General features: G+C 37.2%; 2 protein-coding genes across 2 annotated transcripts; one reads left to right on the forward strand and one right to left on the reverse strand.

Moving 5' to 3' along the window:
* Positions 1-533: 533 nt before the first annotated feature.
* On the reverse strand, positions 534-3,286 carry LOC112166554 (root phototropism protein 2). The gene is made up of 5 exons (XM_024303430.2): positions 3,099-3,286; positions 2,932-3,001; positions 2,444-2,821; positions 1,636-2,361; positions 534-1,249 (listed from the first exon to the last, which is right to left on the reverse strand). The coding sequence occupies exons 1-5, from the start codon at positions 3,158-3,160 to the stop codon at positions 746-748; spliced, it is 1,740 nt and encodes a 579-aa protein (XP_024159198.1). The 5' UTR covers positions 3,161-3,286; the 3' UTR covers positions 534-745.
* A 7,078-nt stretch (positions 3,287-10,364) lies between these two features.
* Positions 10,365-12,813, forward strand: LOC112164179. The gene is made up of 2 exons (XM_024300409.1): positions 10,365-11,478; positions 11,762-12,813. The coding sequence occupies exons 1-2, from the start codon at positions 10,365-10,367 to the stop codon at positions 12,811-12,813; spliced, it is 2,166 nt and encodes a 721-aa protein (XP_024156177.1).
* Positions 12,814-27,173: the final 14,360 nt, after the last annotated feature.

A 27,173-nucleotide genomic window follows, 5' to 3' on the forward strand; every position in this document is an offset into this window, starting at 1 on the left:
CATGTTATTTTATTTTTATTAATTTTTAAAACTCAATACCTTGTGTTTGATTTTTTTTTATTGGATAAGAGATTTATGTTGTCTGATTAAGGAATGGAGATGTAATTAAGATTTACAGAGTAATTAAATCATTGAAATGACTAAGTTTTTTATTATAAAGATCTTAGTTTATTTGTAAATTATATGAGTAAAGTTATTTGAGGAACTTTAGTGAGGTTTAATGAGTAAATTTAGTATTTGAAAAATTGATAAGAAGTGTAAAAAGTATAGAGATCAAGTGAGTAAATTTAGAGGTTCCACATAGATTGGCCCATCTTGCTAGTGTTGATTACTTAGATGATTATTGGTTAGATGAGACACCTGTGATTATCCAGGATGTTCTCTATGAGGATGCTTGTACTAGTACTCGAGGTTTAGGTAATATGTCCCCCTCGCTGTACAATTATCCATCTATTATTAATAATAATTCCGGGCGTGGGGCTGAGCCTCCCAGTTAGGCTGGGTTCCAAACCCCGTTTCAAAAAAAAAAAAAAAATAGAAAAATTCTTTATATATATTTGTCACTACACAAATTGAGCAATGGTGCTCCAAAATTAAGATAACAAATCTCAATAAAAAACAGAGACAGAACAAAAAGAATAAGAAAAACATCACCACCACAAATCCGTCCACAAAGTGCAAACATGTACATGTACTAGTCGAGTATGCAGAAGCTCACTCGATCTAATGCTTAAAAAGACTTTGATTAAGAGATGGAAAACCTTCTTCTTCTAGGCTTGGTAACGTCCACACAATCATCAATGTTCAAGGTGTCCTTAGACCCATTTTTGAACGGATTCAACTTTCCCAGTTTCTTCGACACGGACGAGAAAAACGTCGGCTTTCTAGGCCCACCGCCTTTCCCAGACGACGTCGTTGCTGCACTTGCACCTACACCACTTCCAGTCTTTTTTATGTCCGAAATGTACATCTTCATCTTCAACAGCTCTGTTCGCAGTGCCTCATTCTCCTTAGCCAACGACACGTCGGCCTGTACCTGATTTCTGGTCGATACAGCATCCATTTGCATGTCGTTCTCGTCTTCACCGCTCCTCAGCTTGAGCTGGTCGAAATAGAGCGCATGCAGCACAATCTGTACAGGCAAACGCTTATTTTGCGAAGCATGTAATCTCGCTTCGTATGATAACTTCAACGCATCCATTACACTGCACACTTTCTCCCTCTCTATCTCATCAAGGTTCGGATGAGACTGCACATCATTAATTAACCAATTAGTTTAGTTAATCAAAGCTCAAACCAGCCACTAGCTTTTTGTTTTTTCTTTCTTTGCTAAAAGAAAAGAAAATTACAACACAAAATTCTTTACACAACCGAAGCAGAATTTATCAAAATATAAGGCAGAAGAAGCTAGCATGGATCCATACTTTCTCCGACGTACCTCTAACCTGCCACTATCTATTGTGACACTTTTGCCTTTCAAATTTTGAAAATTTCAATTTACTCCTCAAAGTAAAGTTCAAAGAGTAGAGTGCTATAATAATCTCACTCTTACTCTTTAAGTATAAGGATTAAACTGGATAATTAATGGTCTCAAACACATGAAAACAAAGTTCAAAATTATGGACTAATTATTACCTTCAAGTAAATATCAACGGCACGATAGAGATCGTCGTCGACTTTACGCGCGCCTTTGGGGATGAGGACGGCGATGCCATTAAACTTGGATATGCTAAGCTCAGTACAAGTGGCTATCTCGCCGAGATACGCATCCACAGTCTTAGCAACTCTGAGCATTGCAGCAGAGCACACCTCCCTGAAGTCACCGGCGTTAAAAACCGCCACGCTCTTCTCCCTCTCCACGAATCCCGAGATAATCCTCCTCACGCTCTCCAGATCGAACAGCCTCTCGCCGTCGTAACTAAACGACAGGACCAGCAGGTCGTCGACGGTTACGTGCTCCAAGATCGCCGAGATCCACTTCTCTAGCTCGTTCTTGGTCGCCGTCGAGGCCTTGACAAACGTCGCTGATCTGAGAAGGCAGCAGATGAAGTTGATCGGCAGAGATGCCTTCTCGGAAGGAAGGAGAGCCACTATGGATTGTATAAGCTCCCGCTGCCGGATTCTGATGTCGGAGTCGTCGGACTCCAAGGACTTGGTGCCGGCGCCGGAGTGGTCCCGGATCAGATCCCGGAGCCATCTCTCGGCGTATGTAACGATCGCACTCGATACGGTCAGAGTCTTCGAAGCACGTTGTTTCATGGATGTTATTACTCTCCCGAAGAAATCGATGTCCAAAATTGATAGCTCCTCCGTCCACCAGTTCGTCGGAGAGCGGCTCGGAAAGTTTGCCTCGATTGTAACCTATAAACAACCATGTATTATTTATATGATGATGAATTAATTTATTCGTGTTAATAGCTAACTTAGCTCGTAAAATTTGTACCTTGGATGTGACTACTTCCACACATCTCTGAACGATTTTGAGTTCTTCAGCGATGGGAGTGAGGTCTTCGCATGATTTGAGAACGACAATGGCGCCGGAGAGGCTGGACAAGGCCACCTGAGTGAGGAAATCTTCTGTACGGCCGGTAAGGTTGTTCTCGCAATACTTATCGGTCATTTGGAGGTACTCGGCGGCGCATCGGAGAGCAGCTACGTTGTGGACTGTGATTTCGAAGTTGACGCCGTAGCAGAACTTGGCTGCCTTCTCGAACGTCTCTGGTCCTCCAGGAATGTTGGAGAGGTCGATTCGGGTCAGGTCTGGTTCGTCCGATTCCAATATCAGTTGCCTAATCCGGTTGCTCTTGGCCACTAGCATGAACTGTTAATAAAAGTGAGTTTTTCATTGAACTTGACATGGACATAAACTCGAACATAAGCTCATTATCAACACAGAAATGATCGATCTGAGTGTAGACTCGATTGTAGTACCTTGTGTAAGGAGAAATTGGCTTCGCCAACTTCGACTACTACATCTGCAGGGATATCTTGAGAGAAAATCCTGTAAAATAAAGCACATGCAAGATCATCATAAGAATTGAATTTCTTAACTATATAGGCACGGTGAAACATTCATGTAGAGTGTTGCTTTGTTATACCATTGGCCAGTTCGCTCCATGGCTATGGAAAGCCTGCTGTTGTTTTGGGCAAGGGAAGCCATGGGAGAGGTTGGTTGAGTAGAGGGGAAGCCGTGGTGTGCGAAGAATAGGGGGTCAGATTTGTGTTACATAAAGAGTTTTATTTACCCTAACCATAACGTTCGAGATAAGATAATTGGATCTTATCTCTCTTGTATAACGACTAGCTTGACCTTTTTCCTTTTTTTAAGATAGTTTTATACTGTACTTTCATGGAACATTGTCACTATTCCATCCTAATAATTTGCACTATCTTACAAAATAAAACCTGATGTTTATCAAAAGATCAGAAACTCAGAGGCTGATAAGGATAAATGACCAAGCAATAACACAACAGGGAGGGATTAAATCTTTGAATTATCTTCCGTCATATCAAATAGTTGTATCGATAAAGTTTTTTCACTTATTACATCTCTCTTTTTACTAAAATTATAGAAATGACTAGAATACAACAAGAAAACAATTAGTATTAACTAATAAGGTTCATCCATACATGCTAACCGAAATAAAGTCACGAGCATAATTAATTACTTTCAACGGTCATATTCAAAAATGTTCACTCAACTATTAATTAAGTTCAATGAATCTAAGACTTTCGTGAAGATTATCTTACCCTCCTTTTCTTCGAACATAATTGCTCTTGGTGAAAAGTTGAAAAAGGTATTGTCGGATCATAAATAGAGTTTAATTCTTCCTCGAGTTGTACATGTCAAGCTATTCCTTTTCATGTGAAAAGTTGTCAAAACTTCAATACATTGTAGTGATTGTACAATCTTTCCAATTTTTTTAATTAATTTTAAATGTTTCTATTAATAGTAAATTTTCTAATTTATAATGTCAAGCTATCCAATCTCTCATGCTTAATATGATTTCTTTATTTTATAAATGCAAAATCTGATTTGATGTTGACCTATCGGAAACATCTTGAGGGATCGAGAAAATCACATAACAAACTTAGCATCCAATAATATCATTTTTTTTTTTTTCCGGAACATCATGAAGACTAGATGGGTTTTTTTTTTTTTTTTTTGATAAAAAAGATTAGATAGTTTTGATCTTTTTTTTTTTCCATTATTAGCAAGGCTTTTGATTGGGATATACATTGGGTCGTCATTGGTGGTCTTCTAGGGCAAATCTCCGCCACTCGAGTAACAAGTGGCCAGGACTCTGCCCAGCTACGACTCCTCAAAAAGCACTGGACTGCTTTCTACCACGTCATCACGTAGTCGAACTTCGTACTCCTCGATTGGCCCCGTTTGTAAAAGACAGATGACATGTTGGCCGTGAAGAGGACAGGCAGGATAACTAGGTCCCACAGGATTTAATCTGTTCCAAATCCGCCCAATGTTAGGCTGACAACTGGCATTTGCTCGCTTTTCACGTCCGGTTTGACAGTCTCGTATTAGCGCACTTTGTTAGTTGTTAGATATGCATGGCAATCAAACTAATTATAGCACACTTTGTATGTGTCACAAATAACGAACCATGCTTATATAGTGGATCTAATTCTTCATAAATTTCGACATCCTTCATTGATGATAGATTATTTCATCTAAGGTTGTTATTTTGAGTTTATGTTATGTTTATATTCAAATTGATTTCTTCAATCGATTCAATGTAAGGGTTAATTGTTTTAAAGTTTAATATTTAACGAACATACGTTACATGTAAAAAATAATACAATTTTAAATATAAACATATAAGTTTATAGACATTAGTATTAATAAAAGTTGTACCAGAAATACCAAAATCTCAATTTTTAGCATTGTAGACATACAAATCAGTATGCAAATGTAGTTTGACAATCTCATCTAAATGCTTTTTGTATGAAGAAATTTTTTTTTTTAAAAATAAAGGGGTGGTGGGGCTGCCCTCAAGCCTTGATTATTGAAACTGTCGAATACAATGGGGGACATTAAGCCTAAACCCCTGATTACAATAGGCATTTAGAGTATGTCCTGAAATAATATCAGAAATCTCTACAAAACTCATGTATTCTAACAAAGCACCAACTAGCTACTCTATTTGCTTTGACATAACAGTGACATAACGGAAAGATAACTCGATATGTAACACAATTACAACATAGCATAATTACCAGATGCACAGCTTTCTCATTATGCATGAAGAAAATTTTAGAGCGAGTATAAATTAGAATTTTAGTACATATTTATATCTAAAACTGTGTTTTTTATTTAATTTATATACACAACTCGATCATGAAATTATGGATCAAACACAATGATCTCACAATACACAATTATGAATCAAAGTATCAAATACAATTATCTTACCAAGATGTACTTTCGAGGAGACAAAATCCTCAGAAACCGTAGAAATGGAGGACAATTCGAGCCAGTTTGATTGGGCATGCATGACGATGATGATGATGATGGAGTTTAAATTAAGATCATATGGATTAGATCGGTGACCAAAGTTGGAAGTGACGCTGAAGACGACGGTCTCGGCAATGCATGTGGGAGCGGACAGTCTATAATTGTGGGAATTTGTAAGGTGCAATTTGTGGTGCCAAGAAAGAGTGTTTGGTCCCTTCTCGTCTGGTTGCCGAAACCAAATTGTGGACAGGATCATATAGCTTGCTTTTCTTTTCAGAAAAACAAAATGTCGAGGTCTACACGTCCATTATTTAGGCAGGTAGGTCATCATTGACACTAGACTTTAAGTACCAATTGGCTACCCAACTCCACCACAGTTTACTGTTCCAGCATATTTGTTGATGTTCGCTGTATCTATTTAGGGCCCGTTTGACAGTTTTAATGGACTTATGCTAGTTCATTCCAAACAGTGGAGAAGCCCATGAGGCCTAGGTCCGGCCTAGGGATTATCATGAGCTGGTTTTAGGGGCTTAAGATCGGGTTGGGCTGAGCCGAGCCTAGTCAAAATTAACAAAATTTCATGTAAGTCCATGGCATCCAGTACTTGTTGCTCACTACTCGTCACTTTAAATGCACTTGCCCAAATCTACAGAGCGGCTTAATGCGCTTGTGCTCTAACTCTTAAAAGCATCGACTCATCGAGGGAATGAAGGTAAACATCTAAACGTGAACACAGCGTGGTAGAAATAATATATTATTTCCTTATTTCCTTGTTGCATCCTCCCTCTAACACCCTAAACCCTTAAATATGATATGTTTAAAGCTATAACATGTTATTTCATTAAAAAAAATTGTTATTTTCATCCCAGAGAAGAAAGTTTTTTTATCAGACCATAAACACCAAAGTGAAGGGAATAGATTTCAGATGAGATATTCAAAGGGAACGGCAGAAGCATGTTAGGAAGGTTTGTAATAGCATTGAAATTCAGCTATACCGTGAGATTTTATTTTGGAGAATGTCTTGGATGGCTTGGATGTCCTGTAACCACAATCTTTTTCTTCAAATTTCCATATCCCAATTGTTGTTTTATTTTATTTTTTTAAACATCAATAATTAATAATTACAATACCAGTCTTTTGTGAGTTGAATTCACGACCTCTTACTGTTTCTGCATGCGTAGTTCCAAGGGAAATTGAGAATCACTATGAGAGCAACCATCTTCGAGTCCCATACCTGTCAACCATGAACAGAGATTAGAGGGAAGACCGGGGTTGCAGGCCTTCAACTCTTCGATGCCTAAGTCAGATACATGTAAGAATGTAGATCAGGTAGGACTAAGTGAAGAATGGATGCTTACCTTGAATGAGAGGAGATGTATGTATATATAGTGTAGGTTTGGAATTTTTCACCCTTTCATTTTCCATGTGGGCCTAACTATTATGAGCAGAGGTCTTGCTCGTTTTCTTCAAACTCCGGTCTTAGGTCTTAAAGATCAATGATTACTCAGACTCAACCTGGGAAAGTTAGAAGCAATTGGACTCAAGATGTGTCGATGTCGGGAACTCGGGTTGTTGGGTCAAGGTCGAGAAGTTGATCTCTTCCATTCTTGAGACTGGGAATGTGGACGACTTTGTATTCCGGTGCTGTGCAAGAGCAAGATGATGGTACTGGTGAGTAAGTTGTTGGGAATGCGCCGAAGCAACTTGGTTTCCCGCAAATCAAGCCCAGTCACAAATGTCTCAGTGAGGGAGGTGATTAGCAGTCATCGGCCTAGGAGAGAGAGAGAATCTGAGATACGTTCTCTCTTTTCCATCTCACTCTTAGTGATAAAACTAAAATCGCGAGATTTGCAATCATGATTCACTAGAGAAGAGCAGAACTGCATGTGACTAATCTGGGTGTAGAGAGAAGATTTGGGAGTTGTACGAATCGATTCCATCATGGATCAAAGGATGCTGCTTGTATTGTAGTGACGACCAGGGAAGGAAGCAAGAGTCATGGGTGCACAAAGAAAATTTTCGGGTGCTTACTGCTGTGGCGAGTGACCTACATTCCGTCATCGTCAGAGGACATCAACGGTGGACCAGACTTGCAAAAGGCTGATAAATCCAATGGTGGTGGAGGTGAGGCACAAAGGTGTTGTAGACCCCAATGGTGGAAGAGGAGATAGAGAAACCCATATCTAGTTTCTATTTCCTTGAAACTCTCTGTGAACGAAAGACCCAAAAACAAAAATTGCCTGACTTTGATGTTGGGTTGAGGGAGATGTGGGAGAGATGATGAATCTTAGTGTACGTGATGAATGAAAGTTGTCGTAGCAGAGATATGAAGTTGCCAGTGAGCTCAGAAAATTTTCCGGCGAGCTGTGAGGGTCCTTCGAGTGCCAATGTTTATGCGTAGTTCTGAGGGAAACCGAGAATCACCATGAGAGAAACTATCTTCGAGTCCCATACCTGTCAACTATGAATAGAGGTAAGAGGGAAGACTGTGGTTGCCGGCCTTCGACTCTCCAATGCCCAAGTCAGATACATGTAAGAATGTAGATAAGGTAGGAGTAAGTGAAGAATGGATGATTACCTTGAATGAGAGGAGATGTATGTATATATAGTGTAAGTTTGAGCTTGTCACTCATTCATTGCCTATGTGGGCCTAAGTGTGGCCTATTAAAGTTGGGAATGTGAGGCTTATGTATACATTAGGATTTGGGCCCCTCTTGTAGGGCTAGGACTCAAGCCTCTTCTGGTGGCCATTTGGCCGTGTGATTCCGGTGTTTGTGCCTAATATGCATATAGTATGAACACCTATGTATAAAAAAGAGATTTATGTCATTAAATCAAATGGTACTAAGTGAAATTAACTTAATAACATTTATAAATATTAATTAAGGTGGTTATATTCTATTAACTATCTCTTCAAATTTTTCAAAATTAATTTTTGTTTAACAAAGAAAATAAAAAAATAGGGTCTTGCTAAATGTACCTAGCAAATTTCTTAGTGTACCCAGCTCTGAAATATATTATTTGGTTTTCCAACTTTACCCTTAAGAAAGAAAGAAAATTCCACCCAGCAAATCGCTCGATGGTGCCGCTGGCGGTTGTGCAAAGTTTTCCGTTCTCCAGAAAACTTGTTTCTCTACCTTAAACGTGAGATAAAAGAGAGAGAGTATAGATCCCAAAAATTAACTACTTAAGCTTGTTTTAATTGTGGTATAAACTGTAGATTGATAATTGGAAACAATTATTAATCATTTTTGTCAATCTCTACCTTCACTCGCGGGGGTAGAGTAGATCACTATCAGAAGCAATTCTAAATGGGTTGTTCAAAGATTTGTTTTTAATTCTCCTCAGAAAAAAAAGAAAAAAAAAGTTGTTTTTAATGAGATTTGTTCATCATTAATCATCGTAGTCTAGTTTCATAGAGTATGTTAACCAATTTTGACTCTTCTTTCGCTTGAGAGAGAGAGGCAACACGATTGTTGAGTATGATGTAGTTTTTTTTTTTTGTTTTTTTTTTTTTCGACCCTTCTTCCTTTCTTCATGATTTGGGAATAGGAAAAATGGAGGCAGTCTCAAGACAACTTCCTCTGTCTCAATCGGGTCGGACCTCAAAGTTTGGTCTTGACGCACAAGTTTGTTTTCATCTTCGACTGGAAAGAATTCAGGCTTTATGGGCTTCTTCTCTTTGTTGCTAGGCACCATTGAAATCCTCGACTCTGAAGCTTTCAAGCTTTGTTGTTGGGAACAAAGGAGTTTTTGACGGGTGTTTGGGTTTTGCTGTGTTTAATTAAGAAAATGGTATAATTGGAAGAATTATTGGGTGTAATTAGAAATTTTATAATTTTGTTGGGTGTATTTAGATATTTGCTAGGTACATTTAGAAAGACCCAAAAAATAAAGCCTATGAAATTAATTACAAAGAAAGGGAAATGATGGAAAATGTCACTTTAGAGAGTGAAATGATAATAAGGTCACCTAGTTTCCCACTTGATAAAAAGGTCCATTGTGAATTGTTATTAATATTAGTTTAGTCCTTATGAATAATGAGATCATGTTACAAAAGGTCAGTTTTTAATTTTTATCATTCTGATTCTACCCCTAAGGTAATAAACCTTTATAACCTTCCATTTCAAAATCTGGGAGCTCAAATTTTCTCTCTCCTTTGATCAGAAAGCTTCCGATTCGATTTGTTTGGATATCTCTTTCCGAGATTCTTTCTTCGCAGCCCTCTCCGTCGGAAGCTTCCGATTTCACTTTGTGCCTCTGCAACGATCTGAAATCTCAGTTTTGAGTGGTTTTGGAGCTTCCTCAGCTCTTCTCTTTTTCTGGATCTCTGGCTTCGTCGGTGTTTGTCTTGATCACGTTATTGTGTTCTTCTTCTTCGTTGACTCAGTGCTTAGTTACAGTCTCTCTATTTCTTCCTCTCTCTGGTTTTCTCTGATTTGATCGGTAAGCCTTCTCTTTGTGAATTTGTTCGTTTTGGATTTTGCAGTGTATTTTTGTTGTTTGTGTTAAATTGTTGAATTGTTCGTTTTGGATTACTTTGTTCTTCTCCTTCGTCGACTCAGTGCTATGTTGAATTGTTGATGATGTTTTGTGCTATTGCGGTACTATATTTGTTCTATACTGTGATTTTTTATCAGTGACATGGCCAGTTACATTTTTAATACTGCTGTTTTGTTCAGGAATTATCATTTATTTTGCGAGGATGATGTTGTTCTTCTGTTCAGGCATTAATAGTGACTCTGGCAGTGATCTGTTTGTGTTATTCTGTTGATTCCTTAGTAGTGACATGGCCAGTTACATTTATAATATTGTTCTTATGTTCAGGCATTAACAGTTACTTTGGCAGTGACTTGTTTGTGTTGATTCTGTTGATTTTCTTAGTAGTGACATGGATAGTGATTTGTTTTATTCTTGTGCAGTTGTTATGGATACTAGCTATGTTGTCAAGTTTATTTATTCTGGTGAAGCAGCGACAGTTCCATCGTTGCATAATTGGTCGTTTGTTGACCTATGCAATTCCATACGCTCTCGTTTTCCGAATTTGATTCAAGGCAATTTCATGTTGAGGTACATTATTCCTCCGGATTCTAGTTCATGTTTTCTAGAGACTGAAGTTGATATTAGAATAATTTTTAGGAATTTGGTTCGTTACAATTCTGATTTTGTTGAAGTGTTTGTGACTGATTTGCCTTCTATTAGTGAAAGCGTGGTGAGTAATATAGTGTGTGAGGATTCTAGTACCATGCTTGAGGAGAATGATTATTTGGGGTGTTATAGGGCAGAGGCACCAAAGAGTTATATGACGAAAGGTTGGGAGAGTTATATTCATTCTGAAGGCCAAAAGTTTGAGGGTGGGGTTGTTGAGTTTAGGGATAAGCTGCGTAAGTATGCCATAGAAATTGGTTTTTCATATGAGTTTGTTAGAAATGACAAGATTCGTGTTATTGCTCAGTGTTCTAAGAAACATTCTCAGGGCTGCAATTGGCTTGTGAAGGCTCATTTATGCAGGGTTAATGGTTTCTTTATGATTAAAAGGTTGGTTAATGTTCACACTTGTCATGGTGTGATTCGTTTGCAGAAGAGTAAGATGATGAGATCCAAGGTTGTCAAGTCTATTGTGCTTGATAAGATTCGTGCCAATCCAAACAAAAAGCCAATTGATATAGCTGATGAGATCAACAGTGATTATGGTTTGGATGTTCCTTATCGTACAGTTTGGTATGGTACGGAGTTGGCAAAAACAGCCCTACATGGTGATGAAGCTGAGTCTTATGCTCAACTACTTTGGTTCAGTGAGTCTGTTATGAAGTCAAACCCCGACTCTAGGATAGTGGTTGAGTTTCATCGAGAAACACACAGGTTTCAGTGTATGTTTGTGATCTATGGTGCATGGATGAAGGGTTTTCAATCTTGTAGACCTATTCTTTTCATTGATGCTACATTCATTACCAACAAGTACAAGGGGAAGATTATTGCTGCATCAGCAAAGGATGCCAATCAAGGTTGAATCTCCTTTATTATTTCTAGTTTTTTATTTTTCTTGTTTTCTATTTCCTGCCATGTTCTATTTTTTTGTAATGTAAGTGACATGGTTAGTTACATAGCTACTGACATGGTCAGTTACATGTTCATTGACAATTACATGTCCAATGACTTAAATGTTCTATGATTTGAATGACATGTCTCTGGCCATGTCACTGTCAAGTAATATTCAGTTATGTCAGCGACATGGTCAGCGACATTAACAGTTACATGACAGTGACATCATTTTGTTTTTCTGTTCAGGCTTGTATCCAGTTGCTTATGCTATTGTGGATTCTGAAAATGAGAGTAATTGGAGATTTTTTCTTGAGGTTTTGGCTGAAGAGTTTGCAAAACACCCTATGAGGAAGGTGACGTTCATTTCTGATCATCATGTTGGGCTTGTTAGTGCTTTCCCTAGGGTGTTTCCCAATAATCTACATGGGTTTTGTTTTACACATCTGATGGCTAACTTTTCTGACAAATTTCCAGCTGGTTCTTACCTTAAGGATCGGATTCCTCACTTGTTTATGTGTTGTGCTTATTCTTGCACACCAGAGATGTATGAGTTCAACATGGAAATCTTGAGGAATGAAGGCGGCGACATAGTTGCTCAATTTCTAGAGGATCTCCCTAAGGAGAACTGGTATATGGCTTACTTTAACGGCGAAAGATTTGGTGAAATGACAAATAACTTGGCTAAGTCTTTCGATAATTGGGTGTTGCCTTTGAAGAGTCTTCCTATTCTTGATATTAATGATGGGATTAGAGTGAAGTCCATGGTTTCAATTGCTGCTCGGAAGCAGGATGCTCAGGAATGGTTCTCTGAGTTGTGCCCGGTGATTGAAAAGAAGCTGAAGGAGAATTTGGAAGTCGGAAGGCATTGGAGAGTGAGCAGGTCTGATACCTATGTGTATGAAGTTCACTGCCAGAAGTACAATAGTATAGTAAATTTGGAAACTTGCTTTTGTTCGTGTGGAGAATGGCACCTGTATGGCTTCCCATGTTCCCATGCCCTTGTAGTGATCCAACAACATGGTTCTTCCCCGTATTTGTATGTCAATGAGCTGTACAAGGTGGAGAAATATCGAGAAACTTATTATTTCCCAATTAATCCTCTTCCCTCTATTTCGAGGCAAGTGCATGATTTTGGTAGAGATGCGGTGATATTGCAGCCGCCTTTGACTAGAAGATCACCGGGAAGGCCTAGAAAGCAGAGGTTCAGAAAAAGGAGCGAGAAAACTAGGGTGATCAAGTGTGGTAGGTGCGGAAAATGTGATGGTCACAACAGAAAGAGTTGTACAGCTCCGATATAGGTTCAATTCTGCTTACATGCCTTTAACAGTGACATGGCAAGTGACATAGCAAGTGACTCCAATACAGTTTGAAATTTTGTTTTGATTTTTCATTTTTTTCAATAAATGATAAGAAGTGCTTGTAAGGTGCTTACTCATTGGAATTTTTTTTGACTATGAGACAGTGTATCTGCTTTCTTCTTTTATAAATTCTTCAGTATTCTTTGTGTCTACAGGTTTTTAATAGTTACATGTACAGTGACATAACCATTTTCTTTAGATTTACATTGACATTAGTTTTTAGTTATCTTGGCAGTGACTTGTTCAATGACTTGTAGTTGGATCACTGCATATAGATTTGGTCATTGGCAGCGGAACGCTGCCGTTGCGGTGCAGTGGCACGCTGCAAATGTTAATGAAAAATAAAAAAAATTAGCTATAAAAACTTTGTTTGGTTGTTGCGGTGCAGCGGCACTCTGCAAACTGAAATAGAAATATCATTTTGGCTGTAAGTTCTCTAGTGACTTAGAGTTTTAATGTTTTTTGTCCAGTTACCTATTCAGCTACATGCTTAGTTACATGTTCAGTTACATGGTCAGTTACATACATTGTCAGTTACATGGTCAGCTACATTATTAGTGACTTGGTCATTTTGGCTGTGACTTCTCTAGTGACTTGGAGTTTTAATCTTTTTTGTCCAGTTACATATTCAGCTACATGCTTAGTTACATGTTTAGTTACATGGTCAGTTACATACATTGTCAGTTACATGGTCAGCTACATTATCAGTGACTTGGTCAGTTACTTGAGTTTTACAGTAACTTGCCTAGTGACTTGGCCAATGACATTCAGTTTTCTTTTTACTTGGCCAGTGACTTGAGCACTTACATAATGGGCAGTAATGAATTTAACAATGACACTTTCAATTATATGCGGCCTTCATATTTACATAGTCAGTGAATTGTCCTATGAATTCAGAAGATGCATTAATCTTGAATAAAAAGATCCATACAAGTCATAGTCTGAACTAAACAACAAATTTCTGAATTTCTGATGTAAACAAACAAATTTCTAAAATTCTTAATTTGCTGAGTTCTAGCTCTGCTTATGTTCAGCAAATTTTTTAAATATTTGAGCTTTGAATTTCATCATCTGAGCTTTGGTGACTTTGTTTGGCATCTTCTCCTCTTTTGCCATTCTGTCCATGTAATACATTACAAAAGGTCCGCAATCTAATCTGTTGTCAATTAAAAATTTCATGTTAATGATTTTGACCAACTTAGTAACAGTAAAGTTATCATTTTAAATTTTTGAATAGACTTACGATCCTTCGTCTTGTTTGGGGTAGATTCTGGCATGGTTCAAAGGGATCCTTCCACCGTCATAATTTTCCTTTATCCATCTTATTGTTCTTATCTCGTCATCGCTCAAAATACTTTCAACCATCTTTAATTTTGTGTGAGTGCTTTGACTCTTGTCAAATTTCATTCGGCAGCCTTGCTGCAGCATATCATTTGCTTGATCTTTGACTGCTCTCATCCACAGCTCGACCATTTCAACCTGTATTTTTGAACAGATTAGTGAGTGATAGTTACATGGTCAGTAAGAAATTTCTTACCAATTTTTTTATACTTTTAAAGCACTCCCATGTTCCTGCTCTTCTTGGTTTCATTGAATCAAAATGCAACCATTGCGGTATGTCCTTGTCAAAGACTAATAGCGTGTGGTGAAATTCTTCATTATGGGTAATTGGGAAGAAAAGCATGTTGCATTTTCCCATGTTTTGGAACAGCGGCTCATACAAGTATTGATGAAGGTTTCTCACAGTTAAATGTATTGTCGAATACTATTTAAAAAAAGAAAGAAAGAAATACATAGAACTAGTTATAAATAAACAAAGAATGAGAGATAAGGATTCAATTTTTATAGAAAGTGCTCGTCATACTTACCCAACACATGCTATGCATAAAAGCAGATCTTCCCAAACTTTGTGAACTTTCGTTTTGCATTTCATCCTTCAACATTTCCCCATAGCAATCAATCCAGTTGTTTGCTATTGATTGATCGCTTATGAACATTTTGACATCTGCCCTTGTGATTTCGCTTCCAGCCTCTTTTCCCTCCCAGAATAATACGATGCATAACATAGAACGGTGTTAGTCCAGTGACTTAGCCAATTACTTTTCACTTGCCAATGATCTGGACAGTGACTTAGCCAGCTACATGGAAATTGAAAATGATCTGGACAGTGATTTGGCCAGCTACATGGAAATTGAAAATGATCTGGACAGTGACTTGACCAGTTGATAGGAGCATTTTAATACGACGTTTTAACGGTTATTTCTTCGTATTTACTTAGTTATTTCCTTAAATGAATCCTTTTAGTTTAGGAAAGTTTCTTTTTCCAGTTTTTAGCAAGTTTCCATTTTAGTTTAGGAAAGTTTCCATTTTTCACTTTTAGAAAGTTTCTATTTTTCATTTTTGGAAAGTTTCTATTTTTCGTTTTAGGAAAGTTTCTAATTTTAGTAGTAGTTTCTATTTTTCAGGTCCTTGGAGCTCAAAAGTGGAAATGAACTCACGAAAGGAAATATAAGCTAGCAAACATTAAGAGGTGTGAAGATGAGATACAAAGGGCTACACAAATGAGCAGAAATGAAGAAATGAAGCTTTCCTGTTCCAACTAGGAAACCCGGTTCAAAAGAGGAAACTGTACCAAGCAAGATTCCGAAGCCAACCAAGAAACTTGATCGAAATAATGATGGAAATGTCGTCGGAGATCATCAAGGCTTGAAGATGACGCAACAAGGCCCAAGAATCTTCTAGATTAATTATGGATTTCGGCAAAAAGGTGAAAAGCCCAATTAATTTGGGTTGTTGGACGTAATGGAGATATTTTTGGGAATTAAATCTGATTTTGCCATGGGAAATCATGAAGAAAATGTGGAAAATCAAGAAGAAATCAAGGGAAAACGTTGGGAATATTATAGGGAGAGTTTCAAGGGATTGTGCAACAAGAAAAAGCTCAAAACAAGTCCAGATTCGTTCCTAAAGCCCCTCAATATATTTTGGACGAAAATAAGGAATAAAATCTGCATATTGTCATGAAAATCAAGAGAAAATCAAGGGATGACGTTAAAGGTAGTCCATGGAGAGATTTAAGGAAGAAAAGGTTCAAAAACAAGTCCAAATTCGTTCCTACAATTCCTAAAGAAATTTTGGCCGAAAATAAAGAAGAAAATCATAATTAATTCATGGATATTCGGCAATAATATATTTGGGACTTATTTTAAAGACTTTTGATTGGTTGGATGACACACCAGGGCTTACATGGCGCTACGTGATTGGTTGAAGCTATGCAGAATTATTAAATAATTCTTTGGGAAAATAATAGAAGATTCATGAAGACTTGGAGACAAAGGCCAACGTCCCCTATATATACTCCCTCATTCTCCACACTCCACACACCCCATAATTCAGAAAATTCTCTCCATAACGTCAAGCTCTCTCTCCACCCTCTAGTGCAATCCACGATTTCAAGCAAGGAAGAAGAAGAAGAAGAAGGAGCCGTGAGCATCATCATCAATCCTCCACCTTGAAGACTTGCTTCCAAGATTCAAGCATCCAAACGTCAACCCTCCATCCTCATCTCCATCTCACAGTATAATTCAACCTCTTTCTTTGTAACCTTGTTTGATTTCGTTGGAATTGTTTCTAATTGACAATAATATTTGAACAATGTTTAAATCCGAATGCTTAAGATTGAATGAATTTTCGATTCTTATAATTGTGATTCTAAGTTGCTTTTGTGAGATTGTTCAATTAAATTTGCTTTACATAAAACTTTTATATGTTTATGTTCTTTGGTGGCCAACTTAGGATATATGCATGTAATTAATGCTAGATTTAAGTTTATGATTCACCTAATAGTTTTGTGAACTTGAATCAAAAGTAGTAAAGGCTTTGGACAAAAGTCGAATTTAATTGAAAAGGATTGCAAATAGATGAACTTTTTCATACTAGGTTGTGCACTTAAGTTGATAACCTTTCTCTTGTTTATTGCGTTGAACATGTCTTGATTAGCTAGCTTTCTAGACTTTGATTGCATGTTTGATAGGATTGATCTAGGTGCTTTCACTTAGGTTAATTAGTAAAGGAAAGTAAAATATGGAAAATCATTTGCTTCAAATGTTTTACATGATCAACTTCTTTCTCATGACTTGGAAGAACAATTGTAGGGTTGAATCGAATTTGATTATGGAATTTGTTTCGATCTTTGTTTCTTATGTTTCATTCTTGTACTTGTGTTTGTATGGTTTTACTTATTTTAATTCTTTTTAATTTTCGGAAACCAAATCCTAAATCCCCCCTTTATTTCGTAAATTTGTATAAACTTTATTTTATTTTTGTAAATAATATACTTTGTTTTATTTTAATTCTTTATTTGTTTGAGAATGACAAGTGTACTCTCAATCCCCTGATTAGATTGATCCCTATTTACTGCGTACTAACAATGATATCTTATAGGGTTAAGCGTATCACCAGTGACTAGGCTAGCTACATGTCAATTGCCATGATCTGGACAGTGACTTGGCCAGCTACAAGGAAATTGAAAATGATATGGACAGTGACTTGACCAGTGACTAGGCCAGCTACATGTCAATTGCCATGATCTGGATAGTGACTAGGCCAGCTACATGGCAATTGAAAATGGTCTGGACAGTGACTTGGCCAGCTACATGGCAATTGAAGTCACTAGTTGGTGGGATGTAACATGAAATATTACCTTTGTTCTGCTTTGTTTTGCCAATCTATCACTTCAATTTCGTTTTTTTTCTGTTTGTTCCTCGTCATCCATATGAATCGTTAAATTATGTATCACTTCCTTCTCTGGCTGCTGTTCAGCTGTCTGTCCTTTTTCCTTTTTCAATGCTGTGATTCTGGTCATTTTCGCCCTCTGCCGTTGCTCTTTCACTTCGTCCCACCAGAAAATATGATGTTTTTTTTGTACTCTCTCGTTTCTCTTCGTCCTAACCACATAACAATAGAGGCCAATAGATTCTGAGTCCTGCCCTGATATGTCATCTAAAATTGGCATGGTGAACTCAGCTCTTGTCATCTGTTCCGTATGAGGAAAGCAATTGATTGGTTCAATGTCAAAAACAGGCTGAACTTCTGGTGATATAATGATCTGATACTTGTGTGGCTCTGCTTGCATATCTTCCAAACGGACTTTTCTTGGAGGTGGAGTTTATAACGCGCCCGGAGGTGGAAACACAAACAATGCATTAACCCAAGCAGTATTCAGTGAGCAAGCATCTTCCGTCATTCTCAATTTAACCTCAGGAGAGGTTGGTGAATGAACTTGTGCAGCTACTTGGGCAAGGCATTCAAGTGGTGACTGATGTCCTCGGTCGGTAGAGTGAGGTTCCGCAGATGTCATCTCAGATGCGCTTGCTGTGGAGTAGGCAGGTTGTGATTGAGTTCCCTGAATTCCACCTTGAGATTTTGTGTTTTTGGAGTGCTTGCTGTCAGTTGGCTTGTCCTGAGGGGCCTTTGATTTTGGTGGAGGGAAACTAGGTGGTGGGGGAGGAGGAGTTGAGTCGTTGTCATCACCTGGATGTGCTATTGGCGACTCATACTTCTCAGTTAGTGCCATTACTATGCCCTCCAATTGCTTCACTCTTTTAATCAGTGAGGCTTTCTCAATTTTCAACACCTCATTTTCCAATAACATATCCTCCTTCTCTTCGTTTATTCTGCCAATTTCCTTTTCTTTCTCCTCAACTTCTTTTTTCAAAGCACTTAGCTCTTCTTCCTTTCCCTCGAGCTTTCTCTGTAAGTCATTCTTCTCTTCATTGGTCTTCCCTATCTCTGTCTCCATCTTCTCATTGTTAATGTTGTCAACTTTCTTTTCTCTTGTTTCCAGTTCTTTCTCCAATTTCCTTATTTTTTCTTCCAAGCCCTTTTTCTCTATTTCCACATCTCTTTGCTCTTCTTCCTTTTTCTGAAGATTTGTCTCTAATTCTTTCTTATGTTTGTCATTCCATGCAGTCTCCTTCACCATGTTTCCACTGATTCTATTTTCAACATTTTCTTCTTGCCCATCATTCTTTTTTTCTTTACTTTCTGTGTCTGTATTAGACTCATAATCTTCTTCCTCTGCATCTTCTTTAACTTTATCAAAGATTTTCTGAAACAAAATTACAAAAGTTGTCAGTGACATAAGCAGTGACATGGAAAGTTACATGCACTGTGACAAGAAAATATAACAATAACATGAGCAGTGACATAGTCAATTACTTGCTTAGTGACCTGACCAGTTGGAACCCTACAACATTAACAAGACCAGTGACCTAGTTTATCTACATCAAATTAACATACCTTCAACTTCCCCATGGTGTTGAAATCCCTTTTTTTTTCTATCAGGGTCTTTAATTGCCACTTTCTTATTCCGTATTTTTTAGTTTCTCTTCTAGAGATTGGCGGCACTACTCCCGTCTTATGGCAAAACCAGTACTGTTTGGAAAATAAAAAATAAAAATAGAAAACTAGTTAGTTATTTTTCAAACAGCTGATTAGCAATATGAATATCACAAACATAACCAATGACATATGCAAATACATAAACAGTCACATTGTCAATGACATAAACTTGACAGAACATTAACAGTGACCTGGCCAGTTACCTGTCTAGTGACCTGACCAATGCCATGACACTGATCTAGTTTTTGTACTTACAATAACATATGTACTTAATTATGGGACAACAAAATGATGCATAAACAAATTTTTAACAAGGTACGGGAATTTACCATCACCAATATCACGCAACCTGCCATGTTTTGGGATTCTTTTGCCTTTCGTTTAATTGATTTTTTAAGGAAGTCGCCAACTTCCTTTGCCCAGCTATATTTTCCCAGACTTTCCACCTCTTCACAGACTCTTATATAGTCCCAAGATATTGTTCCTCCAGAGTTTGGGAACAGGAGTTTGATGAAAAGGTTCAAGAGTACTAATACGGCAACATTTCTGTCCCGTTTCGTTTTTTCTTCCCCTGTTTCTGGAGTTTCTACCAATGCCTTCTTCAAAGCTTCCTCTGCAGCTGCCTTGTTGATCCTCTGCTTTTTGTCAAAGTATTTAGTCACGAACTCAGATCTATATGCCCCTTCTTTGGTCTTTGGTACTGATAACCCGGATCCTGGCACTCCTAAAATCATAGATATATCACTTGTTGACATTCTGAATTTCCTGTTTCCAAACACAAAAAGGTATGTGTGGCTGTCGTATGCTTGTAGCAGAAATGTGATTAAATCGTCTGATTTCTTTGCATCATTTTCTTTAATTGAACCTCCATGGAATGCATCTATCAACGTTGCAAAGGGTGTTTTCTGCAACAGCTCTAAAGTCCCTTCAGTCAGGTTATTTTTGTTTTCTGCAATTGTTTTCAGAAAAGAAAGCATTGTGCAGCGATACTGCACATAACCCTCTTTTACATATCTTTTCCTTTTCCCTAGGACTTTTTCCTCTTCATCATCCTTTGTATCTTCTTCCTCGTCAGTTTCTTCCTTCTTCTTTGTACTCTCTTTTTTTGTCTTCCTTTTATCCATTTCTTCTTCTTCTTGGCACGAACTTCTCTTCCATCAAATTCTTCTTCTTCATCTTCAGTTTCTTCCCTGTTTCTTCTTTTCTCCTTTTTAGTTTTCTCCTTTTTATCCTTATTCTTCTTCTTACTGCGGACTTGTTCTTCATTAGATTCTTGTTCACCTTCAGTTCCTTCTAGTTTTCTTCTTTTCTGGTTTCCAGTTTTCTTCTTTTTATCCTTCTTCGTCTTCTTACCCCGGACTTGTTCTTCATTAGATTCTTCTTCAACTTCAGTTGTTCCTTCCTCATCTTCACTTGATTCTTCTTCATCTTCAGTTTTCTGCTTTCGCTTTTTTCTCTCATTTACTTTCTTCCATTTTATCAGTTTTAACTTTTCCCCAATTGTTTCTTCTGGACTTTGTTCTTCAGATTGTTCTTCTCCGGATTCCTCACTTTGTTTTCTTTTTAGTTGGCCCATTCCTTGAACTTTTTAAAAAAATCCTGTAAACAGTTAAGAAAATTAGAATTCAATAGTTATTTTGATAGTTACATAACCAGTGACATATTTATGCACATGTTTATGATAGTGACATCAACAATGACATGAACAGTTACATGATCATAGCCAGTGACCAGTGCAGCGACATGGGCAGTGACAAAGACATTGAACAATGACAAAATGCTGAAATTTTCTCGCATCATCCCACATGTAATTCAAACAAAACTAACATGGAAATTCATTTTCTCATCAAATCCTACATGTAATTCAAACAGAAATCATCATTTTCTCATTAGATTCCACATGTAAGTCAAACAAGTCTCACCATTTTCTCATCAGATTCTACATGTAAGTCAAACAAATCTTGCATGCAAATTCATTTTCTGATGAGACTCCACATGTAATTGAAATACCTTTTCTAATTCAAACAAAACTCAAGCTATTCAAATCGAAATTATATGAAAGAAGTAGGAGGAAGTTACCAGCGGCTGTCTGACGAGCACAGATTTTCAAATATTTTTGGTGAATTTGTAGAACCGTAGAATTTGGGGCTTAGTCGGTGAATCACTCTTGCTTACCCACTGTTCACGGTGGAGGAAATCAGTTGTTGTCCGCTGTTTTAGCTGGAGAGAAAATCTTTGAGCAGTTTTTCTGAATTTTGAAATTGTGAAAAGATATTGTAAAATGAACCAAGAGAAATAGTCTCCCTCGGGTTAGATAACTGCCAATGACAGTTTTCTTGTAGTTGAAGGGTTAGATAGGTAATTTCAAACATAGGCAGTGACTTCAATTTTTACAGTTACTTGTTCTATTTATTGGCTCATGACATTATTTATTGGCTCATAACAACTGGTATCAGAGCCCACAACTGGGCCTGTTTCCGGCGGGTTACGGCGGTGGGATATCCGGCATCTATTACTGTGCTCGGTCAAATCATCTTCGAGGTAACCCCTATAGCCAAGCCCAAATAGGCCCAAACAACAATGATGGCCCATGTACAAAGATAGAGTCGTAACATTGCCACCCGCTCAAAGAACAGGCTTGACCTCAAGCCTGAGTTACCTCAAAAACATGTAAGAAAAAGAAAGTGAACCCCTAGGACTTCAGGAGAAACCAGTCTTCTCTCTGGCATTGCTTTAATCACCATAATTGCTTCAACACATGATATAATGGATCCATGATATAGACCTGCAATACCATCAGATTTCAATGTCTTCCTATAGACATCAACCAGACCATTGAATTGTCGTTCTCCTCCCTTCTTTGTAGCCTTAGAATCACGAGCCAAATGGGTACAAGCATAGTACAAGGAGTAGACAAAGAGAAGAGAAGAAGCACCTCCTGGGGCCAAGTTACTAGCAAACCATTTCCAATAACAATCCATGTCCTCAACTTTGCGTGGGAGCTCAGAGTCTTTTGAAAGATGAGTAATTATGTTCCTGTCAAAGTTACTTGGCCAGTGACTTTATAATGCATGTAAGGATATGAATTTTTTTACAGTTTGTTGTCGTGCAGTGGAACGCTGTAGTCGCGATGCAGCGGCACGCTGCAATTAAAAATAAAAAGATCAGTTTGGTAATTTCTTGTCTTTTGCTAGTGAGTGACTTTGTCAGTTACTTTGCCAGTGACTTGGCCAGTTACTTTATAGGGTACATAAGGACATGAATTTTTTTACAGTTACTTGCTTTATGTATTGGCTCATGACATTACCTTTTACAATTATTTTGCCAAATCATGGCTGGTGACTTGTTCAGTGTCTTGCTATAAGATCTGTAGACTTATTGATTGACTAATTTAGTGTCTTGGCTACTTACTTGGGCAGTTACGTTGTCAGTGACTTTGCCAGTTACTTGAGACGTACAGTGACTTGACCAGTGACTTGGTCTATGACATTCAGGTCGCCATTTCCAGTGACATTCAGTTTCTCTGTAACTTAGCTAGTTACTTACTTTAAAAGGTACCTAAGTTCATGAATTCGTTTCAGAAGATCATATCAAACAAACTTTTATATACTGAAGCAATATCTGCAAGAAAATATTAAAGAATGGAAATTCCGATTGAACAAATGAATGGATATATATGATGAATCAATTCGAAAAAACTATATAACCTATCCTATTCCCTAAACAAATTTCTACACTTCATTATGTTTTGAGTTCCAGCTGTGCCTACTTTCTGCAAATGACTTTACCACATGAGCACTAAAATTCAAAATATCATCCTTTGTGAGCTTCTTTAACTGTCCCTTTTTCCGAAATTTTCTCCATTGTGTTCATTACAAAAAGTCCGCAATCCAATATGTTCATCATATAAAAATTGAAGTAAATGAATTTGAACTTTATAATGATTATATTGACATTTTTAAAGAGCTGTGTACTTACGAATCTTCTCCTTGCTGAGGGTTGTCTTTGAGTTCTGTCACTGCCATTTTTCATTTATAGTTATCCTTGATCCACTTTATGCTTTCTCTCTCTGTTTCAGTCAATGGAACTTCCATCATTTTCAGTTGTTCTTCTGAACTGTTCTTTTCATCAAATTTCATCCTGCAACCTTGTCCTAGCATGTCATCTGCTTGTTCTTTGACTGCTGTCATCCAAAGCTCTACCATTTCAACCTGCATTTCCAACATCGCAACATAATCAATAGGATTAATTTCAGTTTACCCCCCTAAGGTTTGGGGGTGTCATCATTTCACCCCATGTACTTTCAATTTTGAATTTTTACCCCCTAAACTTTCCAATTTCAATCAGTCGTGTCCAAGTTCTACTATTCCGTCCAAATTGGACGTTAAGTTTGACTTTTGAGGGCTAAAATGGTCATTTCAACATAAAAAAATTAAAAAAAATTAAAAAAATTAAAAAAAATAAAAATAAAAATAAAAAAATTCTGTTTTTTAGTTTTTTTTTTTTTTTTTTTCTGTTTCTTCGTTTTATTTATTTATTATTTATTTTTTTATATTATTTTGTCTTCAACCTATACACCACAAGTTATAATAGGTTTATAAAAACAAAAAAATACTCTAGGTAGTTGAAAGCCGCTCGCTGGTTTACGATATTTGTGACATATCTCCGATAAAGTGAAGAATTTAGGATATATCCCCATACTCTAGGTAGTTGAAAGCCGCTCGCTGGTCTACGATATTTGTGACATATCTCCGATAAAGTGAAGAATTTAGGATATATCCCCATACTCTAGGTAGTTGAAAGCCGCTCGCTGGTCTACGATATTTGTGACATATCTCCGATAAAGTGAAGAATTTAGGATATATCCCCAATAAAGTGAAGAAATATCTGTAAAAAAAATAATTTTACACTTTATCTGTAAATAAATATCTGTAAAAAATGATTTTACACAAATATTTCTTCACTTTATTGGGGATATATAGATATTTACAGATAAAGTGTAAAATCATTTTTTACAGATATTTCTTCACTTTATTGGGGATATATCATAAAATTCTTCAATTTATTGGAGATATATCACAAATATCGTAGACCAAAAATGATTTTACATAGATATTTCTTCACTTTATTGGGGATATACAGATATTTATTTACAGATAAAGTGTAAAATTATTTTTTACAAATATTTCTTCACTTTATTGGGGATATATCCTAAAATTCTTCACTTTATCAGAGATATATCACAAATATCGTAGACCAGCGAGCGGCTTTCAACCACCTAGAGTAATTTTTTGTTTTTATATAAACCTATTATAACTTGTGGTATATAGGTTGAAGACAAAAAAAAAAAAAAACTAAGAAACAGGAAAAAAAAAAAAAAAAAAAAAAAAACTAAAAAACAGAAATTTTTATTTATTTATTTATTTTAAATTTTTTTATGTTGAAATGACCATTTTAGCCCTCAAAAGTCAAACTTAACGTTCAATTTGGACGGAATAGTAGAAATTGGACACGACTGATTGAAATTGGAAAGTTTAGGGGGTAAAAATTCAAAATTGAAAGTACAGGGGGTGAAATGATGACACCCCCAAACCTCAGGGGAGGTAAACTGAAATTAATCCTAATCAATAATATGCTTTCTGCTTAAATTAAATATATGAAATTAGTATGATGAAAGTGTTCCATACCATTTTTTGGACATTTTGAAAGCATTTTCCAGTTGATGATTTTTTTGGTTTTTTTGAATCAGAGTGGAACCATTTCTTTAATTCCTTGACAAAAATGAGCAGTGTATGATGAAATCCTGATTCATGTGAGATTGGGAAGAATATATAGTTGGATCTTGCCAGATTCTGGAACAGTGGTTCGTAGAGGTACAGATGTACATAATACACCGTCAAATTTTCTGCAGAATGCTATTTGTAAGAAAAAAAGAAGACAAGTTATTATCAATTAAGAATTATTTGCTTTGATTGTAGATTGATAATCGTTCCACTACTTACCCAACATAAGGGATTCATAAAAGTTGGGACATCCAAGCCTTGTGATTCTTTCTCCAACAGCTGATCAGTCAAGAGAATTCCATAACATTCGATGCAATTGCTTGCTATCGGTTCATCCATGATCATGTCTTTTAAATCCTGTCTTGAAACCTGTGCTCCATACTGTCTTCCATCCCAGAAGCATACTCTGCAAAGAATGAATAGTGTAAGTAACATAGATTGTGATATCGGTTGTTTAACAATCACATGGCCAATGACTTGGCCAGTGACTTCACTTGCCCAACTCATTGGCTAGTGACTTCCACATTTACATGGACAGTGACTTGGCCAGCGACTTTACTTGGCCAGTTACTTTGTCAGTTACATGGACAGTGACTTGGCCAGTGACTTCGCCATATACATGAACGATGGCCTAGCCAGTTACTTTGATAGTTACATAAAGAGTTACTTGGCCAGTGACAATAAGTTTAAAATAGAATTTTCGTCTTGGCCAGTTACTTTGATAGTTACATAAACAGTTACTTGGCCAGTTACAATAAGTTTAAAATAGAATTTTAACTTAATTAAAGTATTACCCTGATGGTGCATTTTGCCAGTATTTCTGGACTCTCCTCTTGGTGTCCTGGTCCATATATAAAATTGTATACTTTGCTCTCCTCCCAGTCTACGACCTCAGGAGGTAGCTGTTTCTCTTCTGGCTCTTTATTGATTTGTTCATTTTCTGCAGCGTCCATCTCTCTTATTGCTTCCAGAACATCCTCTGGTAAATCGTCCAACTTCTGTTGTGCTACCATCTGTTCTAGCTTTTTACTTTTAGCATCTGGCAATGAGGCCTTCATCTCCTTTTCTTTTTCTTTCTTTTCAACATCTTTCAATCTCCTTTGCTTTCTTCTGTCGTTTTGCTTTCACATCTACCCACCAGTAAATGTTGTCCTTTTTCTGTGTTCTTCTCCTATTCTTTAATCTCACAACGTAAGAGTAGAGATCTATTGATGATACCGTTTCACCAGAATGTTGCTCTGTGAGGTGCATTGTTAACTCTCCCTCTTTGCTCTGCTCTGGTGTCTTCTTCTCTTTCTCTATGCTCAACGTACGAAGTTGAAATGCTTCTTCAACTATAGGACTTTTCACTATCTGACACTTGTCAGCTTGTTGTTCCATTTCCGACACTGTGAGCATGTGGACTGTGGGGCTCTGGAACTGTGGCTCCTTGTGTGATGGAGGTGTCGATTTAGTTTCTTATGCCATTGTGCAGTGAGGTGGAGATTGAGCTGCTGCTTCTGCAGATTCTTCGACTGTGCAGATGCCATGGGACTGACCTTCCTCAACAGTAGATTGATCTTTCTTTTCTGTGTTTTCAGCAACCTTAGATGCAGCTCCATTTGATTCATTTTTTTCTTCTGTTGAGTTAGGAGGTGGGGAGCTGTGCTGCTGTTGAGGTGCGAGTCTTTGGGCTCAATATTTGCTCCAATTCCTTCAATTTTATCTCTAACTCCTTCACCGATGATGCAAGGCAGAAATTCTCGGTCACAAGTGTAGCATTTCATTCCTCCAGATTCACCATGTCCTTCGTGATTTTCCTTAGTTCCTGTTCCTTTTCGTTCAGTTTTTTCTTCAAATTATCTTTCTCCACAGTCATATATCTTATCTCCTCCTCCTTTTTCTGAAGCTCTTTCTCCCACTTGTTTTTTTCTGAAGCTATTTCCTGTTCAGCCACCTCAACTTCTAGGTTATCTTCTTCGTTTTCACAATTCTGATCATCAGCTGCTTTTTCCTCTCCTTCCGGAACTGTCTTTGCTTCATCTGATCTATTCTCCTCTTCCTCAGATTCTGATTCCTCTCTATCCTCCTTCAGGTTTTCAAAGATTTTCTGAAAGAAACATATTCAATATGTCA

The sequence above is a fragment of the Rosa chinensis genome, chromosome 5 (assembly GCF_002994745.2).
Source record: "Rosa chinensis cultivar Old Blush chromosome 5, RchiOBHm-V2, whole genome shotgun sequence".
In the NCBI taxonomy this organism is placed as follows: Eukaryota; Viridiplantae; Streptophyta; class Magnoliopsida; order Rosales; family Rosaceae; genus Rosa; species Rosa chinensis.